This window comes from Camellia sinensis, chromosome 11, assembly GCF_055761805.1.
Source record: "Camellia sinensis isolate YWXY chromosome 11, ASM5576180v1, whole genome shotgun sequence".
Taxonomy (NCBI): domain Eukaryota; kingdom Viridiplantae; phylum Streptophyta; class Magnoliopsida; order Ericales; family Theaceae; genus Camellia; species Camellia sinensis.
This window is the reverse complement of record NC_138971.1, coordinates 145,851,412-145,879,094: the sequence shown is the minus strand read 5'-3', so window position 1 is coordinate 145,879,094 and position 27,683 is coordinate 145,851,412. Positions and strand designations below refer to the sequence as shown.

At 35.1% G+C, this 27,683-nt stretch overlaps 1 protein-coding gene and 1 pseudogene across 2 annotated transcripts; both read right to left on the bottom strand.

The window, feature by feature from the left end:
* Positions 1-11,751: 11,751 nt before the first annotated feature.
* On the bottom strand, positions 11,752-13,907 carry LOC114274509 (cytochrome P450 81C13-like; annotated as a pseudogene). Its single transcript, XR_014344766.1, has 2 exons — positions 13,032-13,907; positions 11,752-12,491 (listed from the first exon to the last, which is right to left on the bottom strand). The product of XR_014344766.1 is annotated as a cytochrome P450 81C13-like (transcript).
* Positions 13,908-19,759: 5,852 nt separating this feature from the next.
* LOC114274472 (cytochrome P450 81Q32-like) lies at positions 19,760-23,663 on the bottom strand. Its single transcript, XM_082895849.1, has 2 exons — positions 22,514-23,663; positions 19,760-20,524 (listed from the first exon to the last, which is right to left on the bottom strand). The coding sequence occupies exons 1-2, from the start codon at positions 23,363-23,365 to the stop codon at positions 19,904-19,906; spliced, it is 1,473 nt and encodes a 490-aa protein (XP_082751975.1). The 5' UTR covers positions 23,366-23,663; the 3' UTR covers positions 19,760-19,903.
* Positions 23,664-27,683: the final 4,020 nt, after the last annotated feature.

Here is a 27,683-nt window from a genome sequence, read left to right as displayed (position 1 = left end):
CTTGGGGGTATTGAACCATTGAAAGCAAAAACCTGTTTATTAGAAATGGAAAAGCTATTTGAAGTATTTCCTTGTTCTGCAACTCAGAAAGTCCTTTTGGCTACTTGTACTCTAAAAGATAAAGCCTGGAGATGGTGGCTGCTGGTTCGAAATAACAATGGGGACATGACATGGGCACAATTCAACGAGATATTTTACAACAAATATTTTCCCCAATGCTTAAAGGACTGAAAAGTTTCAGAATTCCAAGAACTCAAACAAGGCAGAATGTCTGTGGTTGAATATGAAGCTAGGTTTACTGAACTAGCTCATTTTGCTCTGCACATGGTAGACATTGATTACAAGAAAGAGCGAAATTTTGAGGGAGGACTGGACCTGGAAATATTTGATCGAGTGGGTGTCCTAAAATTACCTGCTTATGTAGAAGTGCTCAACAGGGCATTAATGGTAGAAGCCACAATAGCAGCTAAGAAACAAACTACAACTCCAACAACCAAATGGAGAGGAAAGAGGACTGGATTTAATTTCAAGAAAGGCCGGTCATTTTCGAAGAAGCAAAATACAAGATCTTCCAGTAGCTCTAGCCAAAGTAGCGGATCTACTCCAAACTGCCCTAACTGTGGAATGAAGCACATAGGTGCTTGTTATTGAACATCAGGTGCGTGTTTTCAATGTGGCAAGACTGGCCACATGGTGAGGGATTGCCCGATGAGATCCAATGAGGTTAGCCGTCCTGTGACAAGTTCAACCAAGTCTGTTTCTGCAGCAAGATCAAATGCAAGGACCGATGCTAGGGGTAATGCAAACAATGAAACATTGAAGCAAGGGAGAGTGTTCGAACTAGTGCCCGGAGAAGTATAGAATACAGAGTCTGTGGTGTCAGGTATAATTTCCATTTGTGCCCAGAATGCATATGTCTTGATAGATTCTGGTTCTACGCACTTATTTGTGTCGCACGCTTTCTCTTGGAAATTAACTAGACCGCTAGAACTTATGCCATGTATGTTATCTGTATCTACACCGTCTGGAGAATCTATGAAATGTGCTTTTGTTTATTTGGCATGTAATGTTTTGATTGGTGATATGACATTATACGTTGACTTGCTGCCTTTGAATATAAATCATTTTGATTGCATCTTGGGTAAGGATTGGCTGACTAAATATTGTGCTACTATTGATTGTGTGAATAAAACCATCATATTTAAACCACCTGGTATGCCTGAGTTTACTTTTATTGGGAATGGGGTAGTTCCTCCGCCATACTTGATTTCATTTATGAAAGCCAGAAGACTGTTAAGAACGGGGCGTCGGGGCTATTTGTGTAGTGTGTTGACTGTGTCTTCGGATAGTGCTAGTGTAGAAACAATTCTTGTGGTTTGTGATTTTCCTGATGTGTTTCCTAATAGTCTACCTGGGGATTTAGTTGATAGGGAAATCGAATTTACTATTGATGTGACACCTAGAACACAACCCATCTCCAAGACTCTGTATAGGATGTCGACTTCTGAACTGAAAGAATTAAAAGTCCAACTCCAAGAACTCTTAGACAAGAAATTCATTCGTCTGAGTACTTCACCTGGGGGTGCTCCAGTGTTATTTATCAAAAAGAAGGACGGATCTTTGAGATTATGTATTGACTATCGGGAACTGAACAGCGTGACCATTAAGAACAAATATCCATTACCCCGAATAGATGATTTGTTTGATCAACTCCGAGGAGCCAAAGTGTTCTCAAAAATTGATCTTAGGTCTGGATATCATCAGTTAAAGGTTAAAGCAGAGGATGTAGAGAAAACTGCATTCAGGACTAGACATGGACATTATGAATATTTGGTAATGCCTTTTGGGGTAACAAATGCGCCTGCAACTTTCATGGACTTAATGAATAGGGTTTTCAAACACTATCTCAATGAATTCATTGTTGTGTTTATTGATGACATTTTGGTTTATTCTAAAGACAAAGAAGAACATGGGAACCATCTAAAAACTACCTTGTAGATTTTGAGAGAAAAGAAATTGTATGCTAAATTGTCCAAATGTGAATTCTGGCTTGACAGTGTAGCATTTTTGGGACATGTAATCAATAAGGAGGGCATTTCTATTGACCCTCAGAAGATTGAAGCTATTGTGGATTGGCCTAGACTGACAAATGTAACAGAAGTTAAAAGTTTTCTGGGACTAGCTGGTTATTACAGAAGATTTGTGAAAGACTTCTCAAAGCTTGCAATGCCATTAACACAATTGACACAGAAGAATGTACAGTTTAATTGGAATGATCAACGTGAAGCAACTTTTCAAGAATTGAAAACCAGACTAGAACTGCACCGATCCTAACCTTACCTAATGGTACTGATGGGTTTCAGATTTATAGTAATGCTTCGTATAAAGGGTTGGGTTGTGTACTGATGCAAAATGGGAAGGTAATTGCCTATGCCTCTCGACAGCTTCGTCCTCATGAAAAGAACTACCTGACCCATGATCTGGAACTGGCAGCTGTGGTTTTTGCCTTGAAAATCTGGCGTCACTACTTGTGTGGAGTAACTTGTGAGGTGTATACCGATCATAAAAGCTTGAAATATTTCTTCACCCAAAAGGAATTGAACATGAGACAGAGGCGATGGTTAGAGCTAATTAAAGATTATGATTTGCAGATTTTGTATCACCCAAGGAAAGCTAATACCGTAGCAGATGCCTTGAGCCGAAAGTCAATGGGAAATTTGTCATGTTTATTTATGTAACTATCTAGAATTTCTCCCTTCGCTCGAGCCGGGAAGTTGACGCTCGAGCGGACTTGAGAGGTTCTCAGTATTTTTGCAGACGGTCTGAAATTCTGAGAGTTGTGAATTCCCGTTCGAGCGTAGGAGTGGTCGCTCGAGCGGACAGCTTTGTTGGTCAGCGCGCTCGAGCGTGGAAAGCAACGCTCGAGCGTGGAAAGTGAGTTTGCCCTTGACATTTTTATTAGTGTATTTGGAACCTCCTTATTTTATTTTGGGGTATTGATTGAGGTGGTAACATGATGGTAAAATAAGATTGGATCAAAAACTTTAATTCGAATAATTTACCTACGATCAGCTGTCACTCTTTTGCCTTTTTCTTTTCCCACACTTTGAATTTGGGTGTGAGGCTAGAATTATTGAAAATCATGTTTCCGAGGCTTCAATTTGGACACAAGAACGACCTAAAACGGAGTCTAGATGAGAGAGTTATGCCTATTTGAAGTTTTGGAATCTGTGCTGGAAGCAGCTACGCTCGAGCGGGAAAAGAGACGCTCGAGCGGACTGCACGAATTCAGCAAGTTTAAAGGCACTTTTCAAGATCATTCTTCACACTTTCATCTCCTCTCTTCATTCCTCTCACCCTAGGTTCGAAAACCCTAGGTTTTGACCTCAAATGCCTTCCATTTCCCTAAGAATTGACCAAGATCTCTTACCAAAAAGTAAAGAAGGCTTGAAGCTCAACATTTTCAATCGATTGGAATTCGGGTTTGCAAAGGATTTTTCTCAAAGCTTTGCTCTCTTGCTTGATTCTTGAGGTAGGGGTCCTAGTTCTTCTTCAATACTTACATTAATAGATAGATTTATAGTATTTTGATTGTATAAATGCAAAATCTATATTTTTTGAGCATATAGTGTTACATCATGAGATTTGGGGATTTAGGGTTTGAAGTGTTGGGGGTTCAATTGTTGGGTTAATATGGTGGATTATGAATCTTAGGTGTATAATCAATGGGAAAATTGGAATAAAAAGTAATGGTTTAAGAAGTTTGAATTTTTCTTGAAATTCTTGATTTTCTTGAAAATCCTAAGTTGATTCATGATGATAAATAAGGATTTTGCCCAAATTGAAAGTAGAATCATAAAATTGGTAGATTGAATTTTATATGTACAAGTTTAATTGAATTTTGGAGGTGTTTGAAAATTATGTAAAAAATTAGCGATTGAACCTTTATTATGGATATTATTAATTTACATGCATCATAGATTTCTTGAGATTGAGAAGGATTTGAGATTAAATTCATGGAATTAGGAAGAAATTCGGTTTTGAACATAAAATGAGTTACATGCATGTTTGATTATGGAAGCTAATTATTTTGGATTTGCTTTTGAATATCTTACATGAGTTTGAGTCTAGTTCCTATATGCATGAACAAATTCTACAAATTTTGATATTCTAATTGTACATTTGATTTTGAAAAAAAAAAGTTTAGAAAACCATGAGTTCATGGGTTTTGATTTTGAAATTAAGTAAGGTTTTGATTTAAATAAATTAATTATTATGTTTCAAGATTTTGAGCAAATAATTTATGAATAAATAAGTGTTTATATTTTCTAAGGCATTTTCATGGTTTTGATCAAGTTATGCATGGATTTAAAAAGAATTGAAAATGCGTTTGGAAACCATTTTTGAGAAGTTCGAAATTCTGGAATTTAATAGACCTCTCGAGCGGATTAATTGCCGCTCGAGCGCAAATTGAAGGCTTCCAGTACTTTTATAGTCTCTTACAGACCGCTCGAGTGACTGAAAGCTCGCTTGAGCGAACAACTATTCTCAACATATTTTGGAAAGTTGCATTTAGTTCGTATTTTTATTCTCATCTCTTCCCAAAGCATTCTAACACATGATTTATGACTCAATAAAGATCAATAAGCTACCAATCAACATAAATTAGTTGATTAAAGAATAAGTCATTAACTTAGCGATACTTGATTAAGAAGCCAAGTGAGGAATTGGTTTATTCAGAAAAGAACAATTTAGTAATAAAAGGGATTTGTGAAATGAGAACCCGATTCATCTAACTAAAATAAATAAATAAATAAGCGTAATGGGCCTTCGAATTATTTAGACAGAAAACAAGAAAGTCAAGTTTGATCAAGGGAGTAATATTATGCTTCAATGTGTATATGTTATGTATTTGTGTAGGTCACGCGCTATTGTCTGCTTGACTTGTCTGATCTGCTTCTGCTACTATCTGTGAGTAGTCACTCTGTAAAGTTATGTTTAACTTTAAGTATTTCCTGACTAATATGATACGATCTGTTTTTCAAAATGTTATTTTATAGATTATAAATGAATGTTCAATTTTTTGAAATGTATTTGTGGCATCCTTAGTTCACGTGGCCCTCGCCTGGGGGTAACAATACCGTGGCCAATATGCACGTTGCCCTTGCCCAGGGGTAACAATACTGTGGCTTATATTCACGTGGCCCTTGCCCGGGGGTAACAATACTGAGACCTATATTCACGTGGCCCTCGCCTGGAGGTAACAATACCATGGCGACTTGCGCGCAAGATATGGACCTTTATGGTCGTCGGTACCGACTATGCATGTGGGTCTCAAGACCAAGTTGATATGTTAGCTAAAGGGTGTACCACGTATGATCTTATGCAAAATCTGATTATGAATATGAATATGAATATGAATATGAACATGTATCTGAATTTATTTCTGATTTGAAATCTGAATATGCATAAGCCTCTGTTTCCGATAAGAATATGTTTTTGATATAAACTCTAATTTCTAACTCTGTGATCGGCATCATTCATTAAAAAACCCTTTACTCTGTTATTATTCAATGGGCTCTAGCTCACTGTATTATTTATGTATGTAGGTGATCAGGTGCGTGACTAGGCTTAGAGGCATTTGCCTGGAATCCGTTTTTGTCTGCCAACCTATGTACCTCCCGTGGAGGTTCCGGATATGTCAAGTGACTATGGCCATGTAATTTAAAGTTTAAGTTTTGTTTTCTTACCTGGTTAAACAAGACTTGTGTATTTTGTAAATGGGGCTAAGTTCCTTTTTGTTCAATCTGTATATATATATATATATTATGACGTAAGGATGACGTGTATATCTGTACATAAAAAGTTTAAAATTTTTCTGTCTCATATAGGTCTACACATCTCATTGGACATTGTATATTTGTTATTTGCTTCCGCTAGCCGCTAATATTATGTTAATTTATCTTAGAAGCCTTTGGTAATCCTAGGATTACTGGCCGGTTGCGATGCTAAACCTGTAGGGGCTGGTTTGGGTCGTGCCAATTTACCAACCAGGAAGAACTGTTATATGACTTGGAGAAAAATGAGATTGAGATCGTGATACGTGAACAGGGTGGAATACTAGCCGCTATGTCCGCTCAGCCTGCAATCATTGAAGAAGTCAAAGAGAAGCAACTTGAAGATGAATACTTGAAAAAGGTTGTAGAAGAACTTGATTAAAAACCGAGACCAGAATTTGTGTTTGAGAATAATGTGTTGAAATTTCAAAATCGTCTTTGTGTACCTAATTGCTGTGACTTGAGAAAGCGTGTTATGTTTGAAGCTCACAACACAAAGTTTGTCATGTATCTGGGAAACACAAAAATGTATCATGATTTGAGACAGAATTTTTGGTGGCCTGGAATGAAAAAGAGTATTGCAGATTTTGTGGCTAGATATCTACATTGCCAACAGGTTAAAGTTGAACATCAACGACCCGCTGGTTTGTTGTAACCACTTCCAATACCAGAATGGAAATGGGAGCACATAACCATGGATTTCATAGTGGGATTGCCTCACTATTCCCGAGGTATGGATTCTATTTGGGTCGTTGTAGACCGTTTAACTAAGTCTGCTCATTTCCTACCTATTAAATCTATTTATAATGTAGACAAATTGGCCAATATTTATATGACTGAGATTGTGAGATTGCATGGAGTGCTAGTATCTATTGTATCTGACAGAGACTCAAAGTTTGTGTCAAGATTTTGGCAGAGTTTGCAACAGGCATTGGGGACATAACTGAGGTTGAGTAATCACCCGTAAACCGATGGACAAACTGAACGGACTAACCAAACCTTGGAAGATATGCTCAGAATGTGTGTCTTAGATTTCCAAGAGAATTGGGAGACCTACTTGACATTGGCCGACTTTGTGTATAACAACAGTTACCATTCAAGCATCGAAATGGCTCCTTATGAAGCTTTGTATGGTAGGAAATGCCGATCTCCGATTTGCTGGGCCGAAGTAGGTGACAGACCGTTGTTGGGACCGAAACTTGTGCAAGAAACGACTGGAAATGTTAAACTGATTCAGCAGAGCCTGAAAACCTCACAGAGCCAACAAAAGAGTTATGCTGATATCCGAAGAAGAGATAGGAAATACGAAGTTCGGGACCATGTGTTTATCAAAGTGACTCCAATGAAAGGGCAAACTCGGTTTGGTGTCAAGGGTAAATTGGCGCCAAGATATGTTGGACCATATGAAGTTCTGGAGAAAATCAACCTAGTAACGTATCGGGTGGCCTAACCACCGGTTATGGAGCATATGCATAATGTCTTTCATGTCTCTATGCTTCGGAATTATCTGAGGGATCCGTTACATATGATTGAGCCAACTCATGTACTCTTAAAGGATGATTATACTTGCGAGGAAAGGCCTATTCAAATTGTGAACCGCAGGATCAAAAGACTAAGAAACAAAGAAATTCTATTAGTGAAAGTGGATTGGCAGAATCATGGAGGAACTTATTCAACCTGGGAAACAGAAGAAGACATGATGAAAAAATATCCGGATTTGTTTCCATTGGACCCAATGTTCTTCCAGAATGAAGGTAATTCAAGTTTGGAAGACCAAACTCTTTTAAGGGGGGAAGACTGTAACAACCCCGATCCCTGTATAACGTTAATCCGTACTTAATTATGCCTAATAGTAATTAAGGAGGGATTCTGAATTAATTTGCACGTATGCTTTGCATTATTGTGTTTATATCTGTCTACTATAGAAAGATCTGTTCATGTTTTGGTTTCGGTTTGTGAATGGAAGGCCTTATCGGCATCCGAATCAGAAATTGGCGTAGTTATGTGTTAATTGGAATTTTTAGAATTTTATGGTAGGCTTAATTAAAATTCGTTTCTGAATGATTAAATAGGATTGATTTAACTCCACTTAAGTGCCTATGACTTGAACTAATAAAAATACCATTTCTTTTGGACCCCACTCATCTCTCCAATCCATTTTTGAATGCTTGTTGAGCCATTCTAGAGAAAAACGTGAGAGAGAGTAGAAACATAGAAAGAGAGAGAATTCAAGCTTGAAAAGGGGATTGTAGAGCATTAAAAGGCATTCAGAAAAATTGGCTTGGAAACTCAAGGAATTGACTCTTTAAAATCCAATTGAGGTAAGAATTTAACCCATAAACTATGTATATGAGTCATCAAGAGCATGAATTCAAGAAGATCTTGTGAATAAGTCTAAGATTTGAGCTAGAAAGGATTGAATTTAAGTCAAACCATGCATGCATGCATAATACATTCATTTTGAGTTAATTTTCAACAAATACTCACATGTATGAGCCTAGACTTGCATAATTTTGAGTATTCAACATGATTTTTTACTTTACATCTCATTTCCTCTTGGTTTTAAAAGTTTACACTCAAGACATTGCATGCATGTATTTGACATAAAGTTTTGATTTGGATTTTAAAGAATTGGCAAGCTTTGGGGCCTTGATTTCTTAAATTGACCCCTTAAACATGTTGTATTATGAGTCCCTACATGTTTTCTCAAGTTTTGGCCCAGAAAAATTGAGTTTGATGCATTGAGTTTGAGTTTAGAACTTGGAAACCAAATCTGGAAATTCCAGATTTTGGATGCATGCTCGAGCGTGGAAGTTCACACTTGAGCGGGCACTCTGAATGCGTGCACTTTCGCTCGAGCGTCATGAGGCTCGCTTGAGCATGAAATGCATATATCCAGAAGTTCATGTGTTTTGCAGTCCACTCGAGCGGGGGAATTCGCGCTCGAGCAAAGGTCTAAGTCTCACGCTCGAGCAAAGTTCGAGCGTCCGTCGCGTGTGAGATTCATGCATCCAATAATTTTGTCAAGTTTTGCAGTCCGCTCGAGCGGGGGAAAGCCATGCTCGAGCGAACCTTCACTTTCTGCATGTCCGCTCGAGCAGGGAAATACACGCTCGAGCGTGGACCTTATTTTCAGCAAATTTGAGAAATATTTCCAGGTGCATTTTTGCATCCTCTTTCCATCCTAGGCATTCCTAAGCCATGTTTAAGACTCTATGATAGGAACAAAGACTAAAGGCACGCCAAGAATAAATAAAGCAAGTTATGTATAATTTGATAGTACGTTACAAGTGTGTGTTTGTATGTATGTTTGTGTAGGTCACGTGCCTCGGATCACTTGATTAATCTGCTCTGTTTATCTGCACCCGAAGCCAACTGTGAGTAATAACTCTGTAAAGTTATGTTTAACTTTAAGCATTTTCTGACTGATATGAGACGATCCATTTTTTGAAATGCTATTTTATGAATTATGAATGAATGTCCAATTTTTTGAAATGTATTTGTGGCACCCTTAGTTCACGTGGCCCTTGCCCAGGGGTAACAATACCGCGGTCAATCTGCACGTGGCCCTCGCCCAGGGGTAATAATACTGTGGCTTATATTCACGTGGCCCATGCCCGAGGGTAACAATACCGAGGCTTATATTCACGTGGCCCTCGCCTGAGGGTAACAATACCATGGCTACTTGCGCGTAAGATATGGACCTTTATGGTCGTTGGTACCAACTATGCATGTGGGTCTCTGGACCAAGTTGATATGATAGCTAATGGGTGTACCACGTATGATCTTATAAAAAATCTGAATATGAACATGAGTGTGTATCTGAATCTATTTCTGATTTGAAGTCTGAATATATTTCTGATATAAATTCTGAATCCTAACTTGTGCTGGATATCATTCATTAAAACCCTTTACCTAGTTATTATTCATTGCGCTTTAGCTCACTGTATTATTTATATGTATGTAGGTGAGCAAGCACATGACCAGGCCTAAGATACCGCCTGGCGAGTTTTGGTGTCAGCCAGCCATCATGCCTCTCGTTGAGGTTCCCTTTTGAGATCTACTCGAGTTTGTAGTCGTTGGGACTTTTGTATTTCTGAAATGTTTTTGTCTAGCCTGAACACGTAGGAATCTTGTATATGTGGCTTGGATGATGTAAGGCTACTGTATTTTAATGTCATATATGTATGTATGGAAACATGTATATGAAAGTTTCAAATATTCTGTTCCATATATGTCTGCACGGCTCTATGGACTATGTAACTTTGTATATTTGCTTCCGCAGTCATTGTTATACATATTATTCCGTTCAGAGGCCTTCGGTAATCCAAGGATTACTGGCTGGTTACGATGCTAAACCCTTAGGGGCGGGTTTGGGTTGTGACAACTCATCTCTCTTCTTCTGCAAAATCACCATACTCTTCTTCAACTCCCCGTAATCAATCTATCTCAAAATCGGAACATAATCACACAAATTTGACGGCGAACTCACAAGAAACTTCTCCATCAATCCTTCAACAAATTGCTTTCCCAACAAAAAGATATAAATTAATATAAAATAAAAAAATAAAAAAAGAAGACAATTGCAATAAGTAGGCTAATTAACAGATTAGATTCAATCTGAATCCGTTAACAAATGCCCAATCTCATAATATTATAAAATCTAGGGTTAATTATACAAATAGTCCATGTACTTTACACGATGTGTCAATTTAATCCATATAGTTTCAATTTGCTCGATTTTGCCCCTTAATTTAACAGATTGTATCATTTTAGTTCAATAAATAACGGTTGTTAAATTAATTTAACGGAAGATCAAATAATGTGTCAATTTGATTCCTGTAGTTTTAATTTTTTCGATTTTGACAGAGACTAAATTGACACATTGTGAAAAATACAGGGACCAAATTGACGCGTTATTTGACTTTCCGTTAACTTAACTTAACAACCGTTATTTATTGGACTAAAATGACACAATTCGTTAAATTAAAGGACAAAATCAAACAAATTAAAACTATAGGGACTAAATTGACACATCGTGTAAAAGACATGATCTATTTACATAATTTTCCCTAAAATCTATGATTTACTTAATTTGTAATAATATGATTTGATCTGATTTACATACTTTAACTTTTACTTTTGTGTGTATGTATATATATATATACACACACACGGGGGATTGAGAGCTTCTATATTCCATGATTGTAATGGAGGTTCTCTGCGTGAACTTTGTTTGGAAAGTAAGTTTGATTTTTTCAATTTTTTTTTTACTATTTTAATTAAGGGCTAAAAACCACTTTTGGATTAGATTTTTTTAATTTTTTAAACTTTTGTGATAGAAAAAATAAAATGATTATGATTTAAATGTGACATTTTGTCTCATTAATTTTTTTTTGTCTATTTTGTCTTTTTATGACTATTTTAACTAAAAAAGCCTTCCAACCCAACATGCCAAATGAGGGTTATAATATCTATAGGTTGTGATATTAATATTTTAAATTTAAAAAGAATCATTACAAACCCTTAATTAATGTAATGAAGATCTTCCATTGCAACTTTAGAATAGAAAGGATTATAATTCATGCAAGGCAACAATATCCACACACACCAACAAAAAAAAAAAAAAAAATTATATTAACTTGGTTTAAACTTCTTGCACTTTAATTTTTATCTTTTAATCTCTCATAAAATAAAATAAGTCTAAAATTTTAAGTATGATGTGTGGCTGTCATTATCTATTATACTTATTTCGTGGGATAAATTCCAAAAATTTTGAAATATTATTTATAACATTACAATAAAATACAATACGATAATCACATAATGATATATATATATATATATCAAATCCAATAATCCTATAGTAAAATCACATCCAAATTCAATTGGATCATATTTTTGAATTGAATAATTGGATAAACTTGATTAAGATGATTTCTTATTCAATCTGTCAGATCAGATGGGATTCGAATCATAGAAAATTTGATCCGTTGACTAGCCTAATCATAACTAGCTAAAAATAAAGATCCATTAGCACACTTCAATTTTGAAATTGAGAGAGGAGTTCAAGTGCATTTTTTCTTGGAATGCACACAACCTCTAAAGCTTCAGCCTTGAGCGGAGGTTTTGAATCTATGATCAAGCTCTTTTTTTCTCGAACCTCCTCCAATTCAAAACACTGAATAAGTGAGCCCAAAGCCAAGGAATTTGCCCGCACACCCATGTTGGCACCTGGACACGCCCTCCTCCCTATTCCAAATGGAACAAATTTGAATCCTTCTCTTTCCCCTTCAAACCTCTCCGGCTTGAACTTGTCAGGCTCTTCCCAAACCTTGGGATCCCTATGCAAGCCCGAAGCATTCACCAACAGAGTCGTACCGCGAGGTACTTCAAATCCCCCAACAATGCAATCTTCAGATGAATAATGTGGCAATAGAAGCGGCGCAGGAGGATATAGCCTTAGGGTTTCATTGATGACACATTGGAGAAAGGGAAGCTTGGAAAGATCCGAGTCATCTAGCAAACGCCTATGTCCAACTTGGTTGTCAATCTCTGCTCTGGCCTTCTGGAACGTCGACGGATGATTTAAAAGAAACGACACTGCCGTTCCATCGTGACTATTGATGTTCCTGTTCCTCCCAAAAACATCACCTAAACACATGTTAAACATGTCTTAACAACATTAAAAATTAAGAAGTCACTCAACTTAAGCCTCTCCCAACCTCATTACCTGAATTAAAAAGAAAACATATATAATTATGTGATGTAATAGCCATTTTGTCAAGCCCCATGAAAATGATGGATATGTATTATTAACAGTTTAGTCAATAGAATAGACTCATTCAATTAGCACAACTTAGAATTTTTATACCTTGTAAACAAACTCACAAAAATAATGTGAAGATAAGAATACGAACATAATTTGTAAATAAAAAAACTTCCTCAAACCTATTTTTTCTCTTAAAAGTAAAAATGTTATTATTTAGTGGTTATATGGCGGTGATGATGGCGGCCGCAGCGGTATTAGTAATATTAAGTACCAAAAAAACATTTATTTCTAAAAATCATAAATTGATAAAGATCGATCCTAATAGAGAGCATACATCAATCATTATTGTATTGAAGATGCATACATTGATGATAAATAATGAAGTAAAACAAGTAGGAAAAGGAAAATCATATAACACTTACCAGTATTAAACTCTTGATGAGATCGTCCGTATAAAAATCAGGTTCCGATTCTTGGAGGCATAACAAAGTTCCGATCAACGTTTTCTTATCGCCTCCCTCATCGGCTCTCTTTCGCCGAACCTGATCAATCAAACCCTGCAAAAACTCATCTCTCTTCTTCTGCAAAATCACCATACTCTTCTTCACCCCTCCGTAATCAATCCATCTCAAAATCGGAACATAATCGCACAAATTCGACGGCGAACTCCTAAGAAACTTCTCCTTCAATCCTTCAACAAATCGCTTCCCCAATTCCGTCCCTGCATCCTCATCCCTCACGCATCGATCACCAGCAACGAGCCTCGTCGTCATATTGAATGTCAATAGAGTGAACCAGTACTCCAAATCCACCTCTCGATTCCCAATCTTCATCAAGTGAGAGAGAATGTTACGAATTTCTTGTTCGCGGACGATCGAGGACTTCTGGAGACTTTTGGAAGAGAAGAGTTCAACGACGGCGAGGCGGCGAAGGCTCCGCCACAGGTCGCCGTACGGAGCCCACACGACGGCGGTGTAATTGTAGGTTAAGTAATCGCCGGCGATCGATCGCGGGCGGTTCGCGAATACGACGTCGTTCTTGGTGAAGCATTCTTCGACGGCGGAGGGAGAGGAGACGACGAGGGTAGGCCGAGAGCCGAATCGGAGAAACAAAATAGGACCGTGTTTGGATGATAAGTGATTTAATGCTTCCTGGGGTGAGTTTTTGATGAGGTGGAGGTGGCCGATTATGGGGAGAGCGAAGGGGCTTGGTGGTAATTTGGAATTGCGATGGAAGAAGTGTTTGAATATGACGAGTGAGAAGAGTAGCAGAGCCTAGGGTAAGTTTTCCATGACAAAGGGAAGCAAGTTTAGTGTAGAATTTGGAAAGTTTGGTTGTGATCCAGGAATTAATTTGAATGCGAAGTTTGAAAACAGTGATGCGTTTTAGGGCAAATTACATATACCTTCTCGAGATTTAATTAAATTACAGATACTCTTGAGATTTCGAAAATTACATATACCCTTTGAGGTTTATATTTTCATAACAAATTATCTCCTGAGATTTATATTTTCATAACAATTTGCCCCCTAATTTGTTATGCAAATAGTACATTCAGAGAGGTAACTGTAATTTTTCAAACCTCAAGAAATATCTGTAATTTTGCTAAATCTTGAAGTATATATAATTTGCCCTAAGTTTTATAGTGATATACTTGTGACAGACATTCTTGGCCTCAAATGGCTTGTCTTGACTTGGATTTTGCCTACCTCTAGTTTTAGGGCATTTCGCTTAACTCTATCTATACTATATATTAAGCAAAAGGAAATTTTTAACTCTCAAAATTTGTGAGAGTTTTAATATCTCAATTTGAATTTTTTAAATTTTTTATTAAAATAAAAAAAAAACTCAGCATTTATTGATTTGATCAAAATCTCTTTATCAGCATTTATTAATTTTTTTCAATTCATATGTTTTTCCACATGTATGCATTTATTGATACAATCTCCTGATCAACATTTAAAATCAACTTATACAAGTAATTATAGATATAATCCGTGTATAGTTACTGCAGTACCTTCTCCCATATACTATGGTTAGTGATAAGGTTGTTAAATTATTTTTATAAAAATCTTAAAAAACATAATTTATATATTAAAAAAAATCTAAAACAAATATAAATATTTATAATTATCTAGTGCATAGCACGGGTGATAGACTAGTCTCAAATTACACAAAAATTATGATTTTAAGAAGTGGTTAAAAAGTTAATTTTTTAACTTTTTTTTAAAAAATATCTAAAAATTAGAGGGGTAATATGATTTTAAAAAATTAAAATATTAATAAGTTGACTTCTAATCTCGTTATCAAAAGAGACCTTAAAACTATGGGAAAACCTACTGTCAGCACAATTTTCAAACATAATATTGCATGTGATTTAAATGTCATTTTTCATTTATGTTTGTCAAATGAAAAGAATATTGTAATTTGATTTAAAGGGGGTGTTTGGTGGGGCTTTTTTTAGCCAGTTTATATCTTTTTACTTTTAAAAAGTTATTTTGGACTGTTTGGTTAAACTTATTTCAAACAACTTCTGATTCTAATAACTCATTTTAAGTCAAAAAAATTGATTTTGAAAAGCTGCTCACCCCTTACTTCTGATTATCAGCTTCTGCTGTGGACATATTAATTCACAATTATACTCTTAGATTTTTTTATTTTTTATTTTTTATTTTTTATTTTTTTTTAAAATAGAAAAAGACCCAAATGAACTATGAAATATTATTATTATTTTTTATGAAAAATGTAGACAAATAGTGAATAATAAAAAATAAAAATTAATTGAAAAAGCTATTTCACAGCTTATTTAACAAACACTACTCAGTAACTTAAATCTATAATCCAACAGCTATACCAAACAGATTAATAGCTTCTGATTAAAGTCATAATCTATAATCTGTTAAGTTATAATCGATAATCTGTTTTAACAGCTACACCAAACAACACCAAAATATAAAAATTAATCATCATAATGAAAAATTAAAAAGGTAAAATAAAATTTTGATAAAAATATAGAATGACTAATCCACATAAAATCTACTTATAAAATTATATGGTACTATATGCACCTTATAATTAAAGAAGAAAATAATATAATTTCATATTTTTTGAGTCATAATTAAATTCAATAAAAAAATCATAGTCAAACAATACATGAGACATAACAAAAAATCTCATGAATTTTAATTAAAGAAAATAATTGATCATAACTATAGAATAAAGTGCATATGGTAGGACGTATATATTGTAGAATTTACCCGTATAATATATATATATAATTAATTAATTAATTAATTAAGTAGGCTAGGAGTGCATTAGTGTACATTAGGATTAATAGTAATAAAATAATATTTTGAAAGGAACAACTGTTGATTTTTAAAATTTAGAGGAACAAAGCGTAAATAAATCATAACTTAAATGAGTTTACTCTTAATTTAAACGGCGGAGGGTCTTTGTTAGAATCACCAAGATTTACACACACTCTCTCTATGTCAGGTCATGAGGTCAAGATTGAGCCGAATAGACTTTAAGTTTCCGTTTGACAATTGATTTTTTTAATTATTTTTTTAGTTTTTAGAATATTTTAGCTTGGGATAAATTTGTTTAGTTTTTTTGATTTTTTTTTTTTTTGTAAAAAAAATAAAATAATTATTATTTAAATGTAACATTTTATTTTATTGATTTATTTAACATATTTTATCTTTTGTGTTTTTTTAACCAAAAAAATCAATGTCAAACAAAGCCTAACTTCATCAACATACATTGTAAAAGCTACATCAAATGTTTATATAATAAAAAAATATTGTATATTTTATTACACTTTTTTTTATACAAAATGTACAATTTTTTTTTAATTTCTTTATATACTCTAAGGACACATTAAAAAAATAAAAAATAAAAAAAATAAATATAAGAATAAATATAAAAATAAACCCCACACACAGACAATTTTACATGCAAACAATTTTAAGGATAAATTACATTAACATCCCTTGAAGTTTCTATTTAATACAAATTCCTCCTTCACAATTGAAAATTATATTTACCCCTATCATATTAAAATAATATATTTAGCCCTTTGTCTTTATACATATAAAATAATAAAATAATACAGATATTTTGTTCATGTTATTTTAAAAAAAATAACAATCATCTTCTTTAATTTAACTCTTACAAAAAAAATTGACTTTTTTTTTTATTAAATTTTTTTTAATGTTTTATGTAATTTTTTTATTTTTCCAAATACACTTAATCTAGATATACTTAAGAAATATAATATTTTGTGATTTTTTTTTTAAATTCACCAAATATTAAAAGATACAAAAAATCAATATATTATCTTATTTTGTTGTTTTCAATGGTTTTTTTATAAAAAAATTGTACTAATTTTATACTTTTTAAATATATCTAAATTAAATTGATCTAATCTAGATATAATGGTAAAAATAAAAAAAAAATATTATATTATATATAAAAATTTATACAAAAAAATACCATAAAAATATTGTGATAGTGATATTGTTGTAAATATAAATCATGTTTATAAGTGTTTTGTTTTAAAGTAAAAGGTCACCATTAAGTTATATCATTATGTTTGAAAATTATATACAAAATTTATATTTGTATATCATCACTCAATAACAACATATTTAGGTAGAATTTAATGATGAAAAATTATAGAATACAGCCATAATGATAGGAAGAACAAATAATAAGAAAAATGATAAGATGGTTATTTACAAAATTTTAAGACATAGCATTAGCAATTCAGCCATCGTTTGGGAAGATGGATTGGAGTGGATTGGGACTGAAATAGTTATAAAAAGCCAAATAAATTTTTTAAACAAAATTTACTTTTTTTTAAAAAAAAAATCAATGACTTAGAATCATTTTATATATGAATCTCATATTTTATCAATTTAATTTTCACCACACAAACATATTTGAAGTAAATTCTAAGTTCATAAGAATAAATTTCTAACTTTTTCAAGGAAAGAGACAGTGAACCTCGCTCCTACTAATTCTTAACAAGCTTGAGTACTCACAAACTCAGCTCAACTCGTTTATAGTTCTATGAACTGGGCTACCGAGCTAGTTGGGCTCAGCCAGCCCATCTCATCATAAAACAAGCCGAAAGGGCTAAGTCATGCTTCAAATTCTACAACTCTAGGCAGCTTGCAAGATATGGGGGTTAAGTCCTATGGTGTGCATCCTTTTAGGGTTACATACATATGTACTTTATTATAATTTTACGTAAATTTATGATAAAATTTCGTAATATTAATTGTAAAATATAAAATCAAGCCACAAATTAGTATAACAAAAAATATCATAATTAAACCATAAATTGTTATAACATCAATCATAAAAATTTAAATATTATGTTACATTAATTTATAAAGAAATTATACATTTTTTAATAAAATTATGTCAATTTATAATATAGTCCACACTATAAGTTTTCCCAAAGATAAGAACTTGTATACACTAGGGGTGAGCAGCGGATATACCGATCCGTCAAAATCGACCGAACCGAACCGATCCGTCGTATTTTGGACGGATGCGTGATGACGAGCGGACAGTTACAAATTGATTTTCTCCAATCCGCCAATTTGGCGGACGGATGGCGGATTTGAGATTCCTTTGGCCGCAGCCGAATTGCCAAACCGCGAGAATCTCTAATAATTTATAAGACTTTATGTTTTCAATTTGTTTAAATATTTTGTTTGTGTTTTCAATTAAAAAAAAAGTTTCAATATTCTGTTGAAAAAAAATTTTCAACTTGAATATATTTTTTGAATTAAAAAAAATAAACATATTATTTATCTATATTTTTTGGTTTTTAAATTTAATTCTAAAAATAATAAATAGAAAATATGATATATGCTGGTTGGTTTTTGTTTTCAAAAACATATATAAATGTAACAATACAGAGACATACAATCTCTACTACTGCCCTGTTTATGGTTTTAGTGGTTTGAATTGTTATTTTTAAGAATCACAAATTGTAATACTTTATGTGGATGAATCATGCTGTGATTGTAATATGTGGATGAATTGTGATTGTAATATGTGGATGAATCATACTGTGATTGTAATATGTGAATGAGTCATGCAGTGATTGTGATATTCTAAAGTTTCAAAAAAAAAAAATTTGATGAGACATACAGTGATTGTAATAGTTTTTTAAATCATTAACTGTAATACTTTCATTTTTTTTTTTATTTTTTGAGGAAGTGCACAAGTTGAATTATATTGAAAATTTATAAAATCTTAAACTGCCAAGCCGATTCCCATCCATCCGCCAAATCACTAATTTATTCAATCCACATCCGCCGGATTGACAGACGGATGCAGATTGATTTTCTCTAATCCGTCAATCTGACGGACGGATGGCGGATTGAAGGTTCCGTAGCCGCAACCAACCCGCGCCGACCCCTAATATACACTAAGCAATTCTGATAAAAAAGAGCCTCTGGAGCACAAAATTACAATACATAAAGATCTATTTTGATTTCCAAAACTTTTAAGTATTGATGACCCCGATGACAAGATAGTGATGATGGAAAAAATGTAGACGAGAGTATTTAAGTTGAATCTGGGTTGGAATTGGTAGGCTCGTCGTCTGAGACTGAGCTGGAACTCCCCTGTCTAAAATTCTTCCAACCCTTCCCATTCAATGTACTCAATAGACAAAACCAAAATTGCTGCCTCTTTCTTTTTATAAGTTGTCAGTCCTTATCTCATCACATTTTGGAGGTGTTTGGGAAGAAATTTTTTTAAGTTGGTTTTTTTTTTTTTTTAAAATAACACTAAAAAATAAAATAGACTAAAATTATTAATAAGATAAAATGTCATATCAAATTTATAACTATTTCATTTTTTCTTTCACAAACGTCACATTCAATTACAAAAAAATTTAACTTTTTTTTCAAACACAAAAATTTTAGCCTATTAAAAATGGACTTTTCTTAAGTGTGCAACTTACACCTTACACTTACGCCTTTCTGTTTGCTGTCCTATTTTATGTTTACACATTCCACTTACACCTTTTGTGTTGGTTGCATATGGTGTGCAACCTTAACGGGTTGCACACCATAACAGCACCCCTTAAAAATATCAAAAGCTAAAATAATCTACTAAAATAGTATTTTCACAAACACACTTTATATTACAACTCAAGATAGGATAATTGTTCTGTACAATCCTTATTAGTTGCTTCCAAAACCACTAGCACATACATGAAAACAGAGAACCGTAAAGGGGGAAGGGACATTTGAACAGTAGACACTACTCAAAGCTGAGAAAGGAGACTTATCATGGAAGGTCGAGGTCTGTACATAGCCTCTAAGGGCTTGGCCTTAGGCAACGTTGGCCCAGATCCTGCGCTCAAGTCGACCAATTCAGGCTCAACTCTTTCCCACTCAAAGCACTGAATCAATGTACCCAACGCTAACCCAATTACCCTTATTGCCAAGGCAGCTCCAGGGCATGCTCTTCTCCCCACTCCAAATGGGATAAACTTGAAACCTTCGCGTGCCCCTTCAAACCCTTCAAACCTCTCTGGCTTGAACCGGGTAGGCTCATCCCATGAATTGGGATCCCTGTGAATGGCCCAAGCGTTCACCAACAGCGTTGTTCCTTGTGGAATGTTGAATCCGTCTACAACACAATCTTCTGATGAAAAATGGGGTAGAAGAAGAGGTCCAACTGGGAATAGCCTGAGCGTCTCATTGATGATGCAATGGAGATAACGTAGTTTAGAGAGATCAGAGTCCTCTAGAAGTTGCCCTGGTCCGACATGGTTGTTTATCTCAGTTCTCGCCTTTTGCAATGCCTCTGGATGATTCAAGAGAAGTGACACTGCCCATTCCATGGTAAGCCAGGATGTGTGTGTTCCAGCTGTGAACATTAACTGTGTACAAAAAATGAATTAGAAGATCATCTGTTAGCAACAAAATCACTTCATTTATAATTCTTATAATTTATTAACAAATGAACAGGCCTCCTAGTGAAAGCTTGACTATAGTAACTAATCATGTATGCCTAGTAGGTTATACTTGGCATCCACTATCACCCAACACTAAAAATGCACTCCATATACATCAGTGTTTGAAGTGTCTGTTAAAGTGTATTTGGTAACGTTTACGGCTCTGTTTGTTTGTGTTCTGAAAATAGTTTTCAACACTTGAGTTTGAGCATGATGTTTGGTAAGAGTTTTAGAATTAATTTTCTAAAACTCTACCGGAAGCTCTGTCTATATGTCAAAGCATTCTGTTTGTTGCAGAAGGACGTTTGAGGGAACAGGACGTCCGGCCGGTTGACCGGCCGGCTGTCCGAAACAGTGAATTTTTTTTTTTTTTTTTTTTTTTGCAATTGATTTATATAATCTGGAAAAATATTTTCTGAAAATTTTTAAATTTTTTATATGCTTTAAAATAATTTTGAGTTGTATGTTTAGTTATGAGTTGTAAATTTTTGTATCACATATCAAATGTCACATCAACAATTCCCCACTCAAATCAAATCTCTTTTCCAAACTATTTTTAAAACTCTTTACCAAACAAATTTGTTACACTCAAATCATAATTCCACAACACACAAACTCAAAATACAACTCATACTCTCAAATCATATTTACAAAACTCTACCAAACGCTACCTACGTTTTCAGTTTATATTTACAAAAATTTTATAAACTGATTTTTGTTTATTTTTTGTTTATTTTTAAAAAAACATAAACTACAAACGTGTTTGGTAATTGACAAAATGTTTAAAAAATTTTAAAAATATAAAAAAGAGTGAAAAATGGCAAGTGGTGGCAAGTGGCGGCGGAAGACGGTGGTGGAAAGTGGTGACGGTGGGTGGCGGGTAGCTGGTGGTGGCGGGTGGGTGGTGGTGGTGGTAGGTGGGTGGGTGACGGTGGTGGTGGTGGTGGTGGTGGCGGCAACGGAGGGTGGCGGTGGCAGGTGGGTGGCGGATGGCGGGTAGGTGGGTGGTAGCGAGTGGGTGGTGGTGGGTGGTGGGTGGTGGTGGCAGGTGGGTGGCGGATGGCAGGTGGTGGTGGTGGGTGGGTGGTAACGGTGGCGGGTGGTAGGTGGGAGCGAGTGGGTGGTGATGGCAGGTGAGTGGCGGGTGGTGGTGGTGGTGGGTGGTGGTGGGTGGTGGTGGTTGGCTGGTGGTAGCAGGTGGCGGATGGTGGTGGTAGGTGGGTGACGGGTGGTGGTGGTGGTGGCGGTAGTGGTGGTGGGTGGTGGTGGTGGTGGGTGGCTGGTGGTAGCAGGTGATGGATGGTGGTGGTAGGTGGGTGGTGAGTGGTGATGGCGGGTGGTGGTGAGTGGTGGTGGCAAGTAGGTAGCAGGTGGTGTTGGCAGGCGGTGGATGGTGGTGGGTGGTGGCGTGTGGATGGCAGGTGGGCGGCGGTGGTGGTGGCGGCGATGGTAGTGAGGGGTGGGTGGGTGGTGGTGGCGAGTGGGTGGCAGGTGAGTGGTGGTGGGTGGTGAGTTGCGGTGATGGGGGTGGGTGGTGGTGGCGAAAGATGGTGGTGAAAAATGGTGGCGAGTGGTGGCTAATGTTGGGTGGTAAAAAAAAACTGAAAACTCAAAATGAAAACACATTTTTTGTGTTTTTATTTTTTGGCCAAATTTATAAACTGAGACCACTTATTTATAAACTAAAAATTTTACCAAACAAATTTTTATTTAAATTTTTAAAATTTTTATAAATATAAATAGAAAACTAAAAATGTAAGTGTTACCGAACCACACCAAAACATCTCATAACAGACTTTAATGTCAGATTTTGGCTGAAATGTTTGGTGATACATGTATATATACCGACCAAAACACCAGGACTTCAACACAAAAGCAATATATATAACATGGAATTGAAAATTTTGAACTTACCACTACGATGCCTTTGATGATGTCATCCGTATAGTATTCAGGCTCCATTTCTTGTAGAGACAACAAAGCTTCAATTATGGTCTTTCTCCGTTTCGTCGAAGAATTATTAATCTTGTTTTGTCGCACCTCATCAATCAGATCCTGCAAAAACCCATCTCTCTTCCTCTGCAAATTCACCAGTCTTTTCTCAAATCCATTGAACCCGACCCACCTCAATATGGGTATGTAATCACAAATATCCAATACCGAATTCGGACCAAACAGACCGTCCGCCGCCGGCGACCACCTTTTCCCGGCAACCATCCTCATCGTCACATTCATAACCAACTCATAGAACACAGATTTCAGATTCACCTTCTGGGTTTCCCCACCTGAGGCTCGAAACATCTTTCCGGCGATAAACCGAATTTCCTCGATTCGGACGGCGGAGGAGTGGTGGAGGCTGGCGGAGGAGAAGATCTGGATGGTGGTGACGCGGCGGAGGTTGCGCCAGAGATCGCCGTAGGAGTTGAATCCCATGGTGGTGCCGTTGTAGCCGAGGTGCTTGCTTGCGAGGGACTTGGGTCGATTGGCGAATGCGATGTCGTTGTGGTGGGTGAAGAATTGTTCGGCGGTGGAGGGAGATGAAACCACGACGGTGGGGCAGCAGCCGAAGCGGAGGGACAGGAGGGGACCGTGGCGATCGGAGAGGGTTTTCAGAGAGAGATGAAGTGGGGTTTTAAGTAGGTGGAGGTGGCCGATGATAGGGAGAGAGAGTGGAGTAGGTGGGATGTTGGATTTTTTTGGAGAGAGGAGTTTGAGGATGAAGAAGATGGAGAAGATGAGAGTCAGTGTGCACCAGACTACCTCCATGACAGAGAGAGAAGAGAGAGATGATACTGTTTGAATTTAGATCAATTCATTAATATCCAACTATAAATTTGTTTGAAAAATGTTAGAGATGAAGAGATTTATCAAAAATTTTGCCTCATATTTGCATGTGACCTTTAATTAATTTTTTTTTTAAATCATTAGTTTTACTATTTGTTTAATGAAATCTAATCATATAAAATTCATTCTTCAATTAAAACTTTTCTTGATTATTGCTAAAAACAAAAGTGTTACTGTCAAAAAAATAAATAAATAAAAAAAAACAAACATTGGCATCTCTAGTCAACAAAGTAGATTGGTCGACTAGACACTATTATTAGATGTGTGGGGTTCATTACGAGTTTTGTTTTGATAATTTGAATCGTTTAATGTGTAAAAATTATTAATTATTTTATCTCGGTAAAAAATTACGTTGATCGAATATCGATAACTACTTAAGTTCTATTTGGGAAGATAGATTTGGGAATTTTTTTGACTATTTTAGCTACAAAAGACCAAATAGGCTATTTTAGTCACAAAAAATAAAATATCGCATTCAACCCATAATCATTACACTATTATCTCACCAAAAAAATTCAAAAAAGTCAAAAAGTTTTTCTCAAACCAAGTTTTTTAGCGCAGGTTAAAAAAGCTAACAAGTCAACCCACTTCCCAACCGATATCTTAATCGTTTAAATTTTTATCAACAATTTATTTTGAAAATTATATTTACCGTTGACATAAATTTAATCCGATTAAGTAGCTTTTGATATCAAATCAACATGATTTTTTATAAAGATAAAGTACTTGACAAATTCTACACATTAAAAACAGTTCGGATTATCGAAACAAAACCCGTAGTGGGCTCCCACGAGTCTAACAGCACAGTCCAATCCAATTTCGAACTCAAGACAAGCCAAACCCAAAAAAATAAATAATAAGAGAAATTATTCAAAATTCAAATTGTCTTAATCAAATTTATTTTGGTTGTGGCTCCCAATATATTTTAATTTAGGGATTAGTTTCTCCTCAGTTCGCACCAAGCAGATTGAATTACATTTCGATAATTTAAATTATTCATTTTTTAAATCATAACGTGTAAATTATTCATTAAAAAAATCAAGTCAATTTGCTAACCATAGTTACGTTAGGTTATTACATTTGTTTTGAATAATATTTATTGTTTATTTTTTTTTTTTACAAATAAAATCATAAAATAGCATAGTTATAATTAGAGATGTTCACAGGTCGGTTCGGCTCAAATGTGCCGTTCACCTGTCACCTGAATCGAAGCTATCGGATTGAACATTTCAGCAACTGATTTCGACCGTACAACTATTCAAAACCACACCATTCGACACAGATTGGACGACCAAATTTTGGCCAGGCATGATCTGGTAGAAATAGTAGACTTCTTCCTTTTTTCAAACCTGAGTCTCTGTATTTTTACTAAGATTTGTGAAAAACAAAGAAAATCATAATGTAAATCATATATAAAAATGAGAGAAAGCAAATTTGAGAATCTTCAAAGAAGGAAAAAAGGAAGCATATATATACATATAATATACATAGATGAAAAACAAGAAATAAAAGAAGAAAAAAAAATCATATAAACCATTATAGATTTAAGAGTCTTCAACAAACAAAGCCAACAACATACAAAATCATCCATCATCCTCTTCATTACCATGATGTTGATCCTTATCTTCAACTTTATCAATATGTTGTTCAAAATTTGTATGTCGCCAATCTTCAACTTCAGAGTATTCCCCAAACTTGGATACTTTGTGGTCACTGATACATTAAGGAAAGTATTTGTCATAAAATGCTTCCTTGAATTGAGCTCAAATTATAGTATTATTACTTTCACGAACAAGCATCCACCATTGCATTGCCTCCTCTTGTAAAGTAAAAGTAGCTAACAACACTTTATGTGCCTCTGAACGCGGAAACACTTCAAACAACTTTTCAATTTCTAGAATCCATGCCTCAGTTTTTAGTGGTTCCAGTCCTCCCTAGAATGTCGGTGGCTTTATTTTGTTAAACTTTTGCGCTAAGGCAATAACACCATCATTGGCACCTGGTTCAGGCTGCACTGGTGGCAGAGAAGGAGGTGGGGGCTGTTGATTCTGTTGTTGTTGCCTTAAAGTTTCAGTCAATAATTCAACCATCCTTTCCAATCTTGCCATTGTTGCTTCTGATGATTTGGTTTCATCTATATTTCTTGCATTCTCCATTGAACTATATAAAACATGGTAATAATAAACATAGGAAAAATGGCTTTCATATGATGTACATATAACGTGTCCACACACACTTAGCATACTCATGCAATGCCCTAATTGCTTTTCTAGGACATCCTATAACTCATTTGGACACGTGTGTGCGGTATAATTCGTGTTCTGATACCACTTTGTCACGATCCAAACTCGCCCCTATGAGTTTAGCATTGTAATCAGCTAGTAATCCGTGATTACCAAAGGCCTGCTTAACAATAATGACAATAATACAATATAAGGGGCTGGCGGAAGCCAATCAATATTAACATACTATGTCCAATGAGTTATGAGGACCTGAATGAAAATAAACTTTCATATACAAGTCATATATATAAACACTTATGTCCATGAAACACATGCATACAAGACAAACCACAAGTTAGGGATGAAATCCCATTATCAAAAACAGTATTAACAAAAGACATAAAACATTCACTAGACTTTATATAACATTAAAAAACGATGGATTTAAATCACCCAAAAAAAAGCATTGACATAAACAGTTCGAAACCTCGCGATGAGGCACAATAGGTTGGCTTGACAAAATGAACTCAGGTTGATGCCGCTAACTTTGCTCCGGTGCCTGACCACTTACATATATATAATAAACTGTGAGCTAAAACCCAGTGAATAACAAATGTGTAAAAGGGTTAAGAATGATTGTCCTTTTAGTAATTAAAATAGTCAATTGCATCCGTAAATCATTTATTCAATCAATGTCTCATATTTCATGTCATATCAGTCATTTAGAAATCATAACAGTCATATGTGATACATCCAATAATAAAACAGTCCAGTAGGTCTTAATAGACCGAACAATCAGTTGATAGCCATTAATACAGTAACCGTAGTTTCAAATATTGGAACTGACAGAGATCTTTGTAATAGTAGTAGTAACAGTAACAATAACAGTAGTAGTAACAGCCAGTTGTTATGGATGCCACAAGTACAGTTCATAAAATAGGATAAATATTCATTCAATAAACAATATTATTTCAGAAAGTAGTACAGTTAATCATTCAGAAAATAATTATAATTTAACATAGTTTTATAGCATTATTACTCACAGTGGGCTCCTCGATATACGTGGTTACATGCACTAAAGAAGCGCTGTCTGACCTAACCAAACAAATTCAAGCGCAACGATTCAATTACATTCATATCGTTAGCCAATTCTATCTAATTCGGTTGTTGTTTATTCAATAACCAATTGTCTTTACTCATTCGGTTCTAAATTTTTATTCGTTCATTCTAATGCACTCATAAGGTGTAAATGCACATGAAAACACTTTAAAACTATACAAATGGAGGCCCAAAAGGTGAAAAAGTGGAGCGAAAAACCGAGTCTACCCAAAGGGTTGCATGTGCAGGGGTCCCAGCTGCACGTGTGGTGACCATCAAGTGCGATTATTTCAGTATGTTCACTCACTACCGCCCTGTTTTCCGCACATGTGGGGCTTCAGGCCGCACGTGCGACGTTGTTCCAAAAACAATCTGAATTCTGCTCTTCTTTTGCAGCTCAAATTTGTAACAATTTATCCTCACTTCCAAGCCTTCCTCAGCCCAAACTCATCATGAACATCTCAAACTCAACATATCTAATTTTAAATAAAATTATAACTTTAACTTGAGTCTCAAATGACATGCAAAAAGTTCAATTCTTCACTTGATTTGTCTATTCATAAAACTTATCTCTCTTAAGTTTCAAATCTTTAATACTCATGAGTGTTCTTCTCAATTACGAAATCTCGTGCAAGAAGACAAATTAATGATCATGCAGTTCAAGAATTATGCCATGCATGTTGAATTTAAGGCCAAATTCCTCTAATTTAGCTTGCATGTTTTAATTGTCAATTCCAACATTAAAGCTCAATTAACCAAGAATTCATTCTAATTAACCCCTTGTCTTAGAAGATGATGAGTGTGGGAAGTTCAATTTCAAGAAATTTGAATGAAAATCTTACCTTAAGTTGATGAATTGTGAAGAGCTAATTGTTTTTCTTCAATGTTCTTCCTCACCCTTATTCTTTTCCTCTCTTCCT

Bases quoted from the DNA above. Each gene is read 5' to 3' on its own strand.
- LOC114274472 (XM_082895849.1), bottom strand. From the start codon at position 23,365: ATGGAGGTAGTCTGGTGCACACTGACTCTCATCTTCTCCATCTTCTTC. The intron at 20,525-22,513 runs GTAAGTTCAAAA...TTTTGTACACAG, and splicing joins TCATCAAAGGCATCGTAGTG to TTAATGTTCACAGCTGGAAC.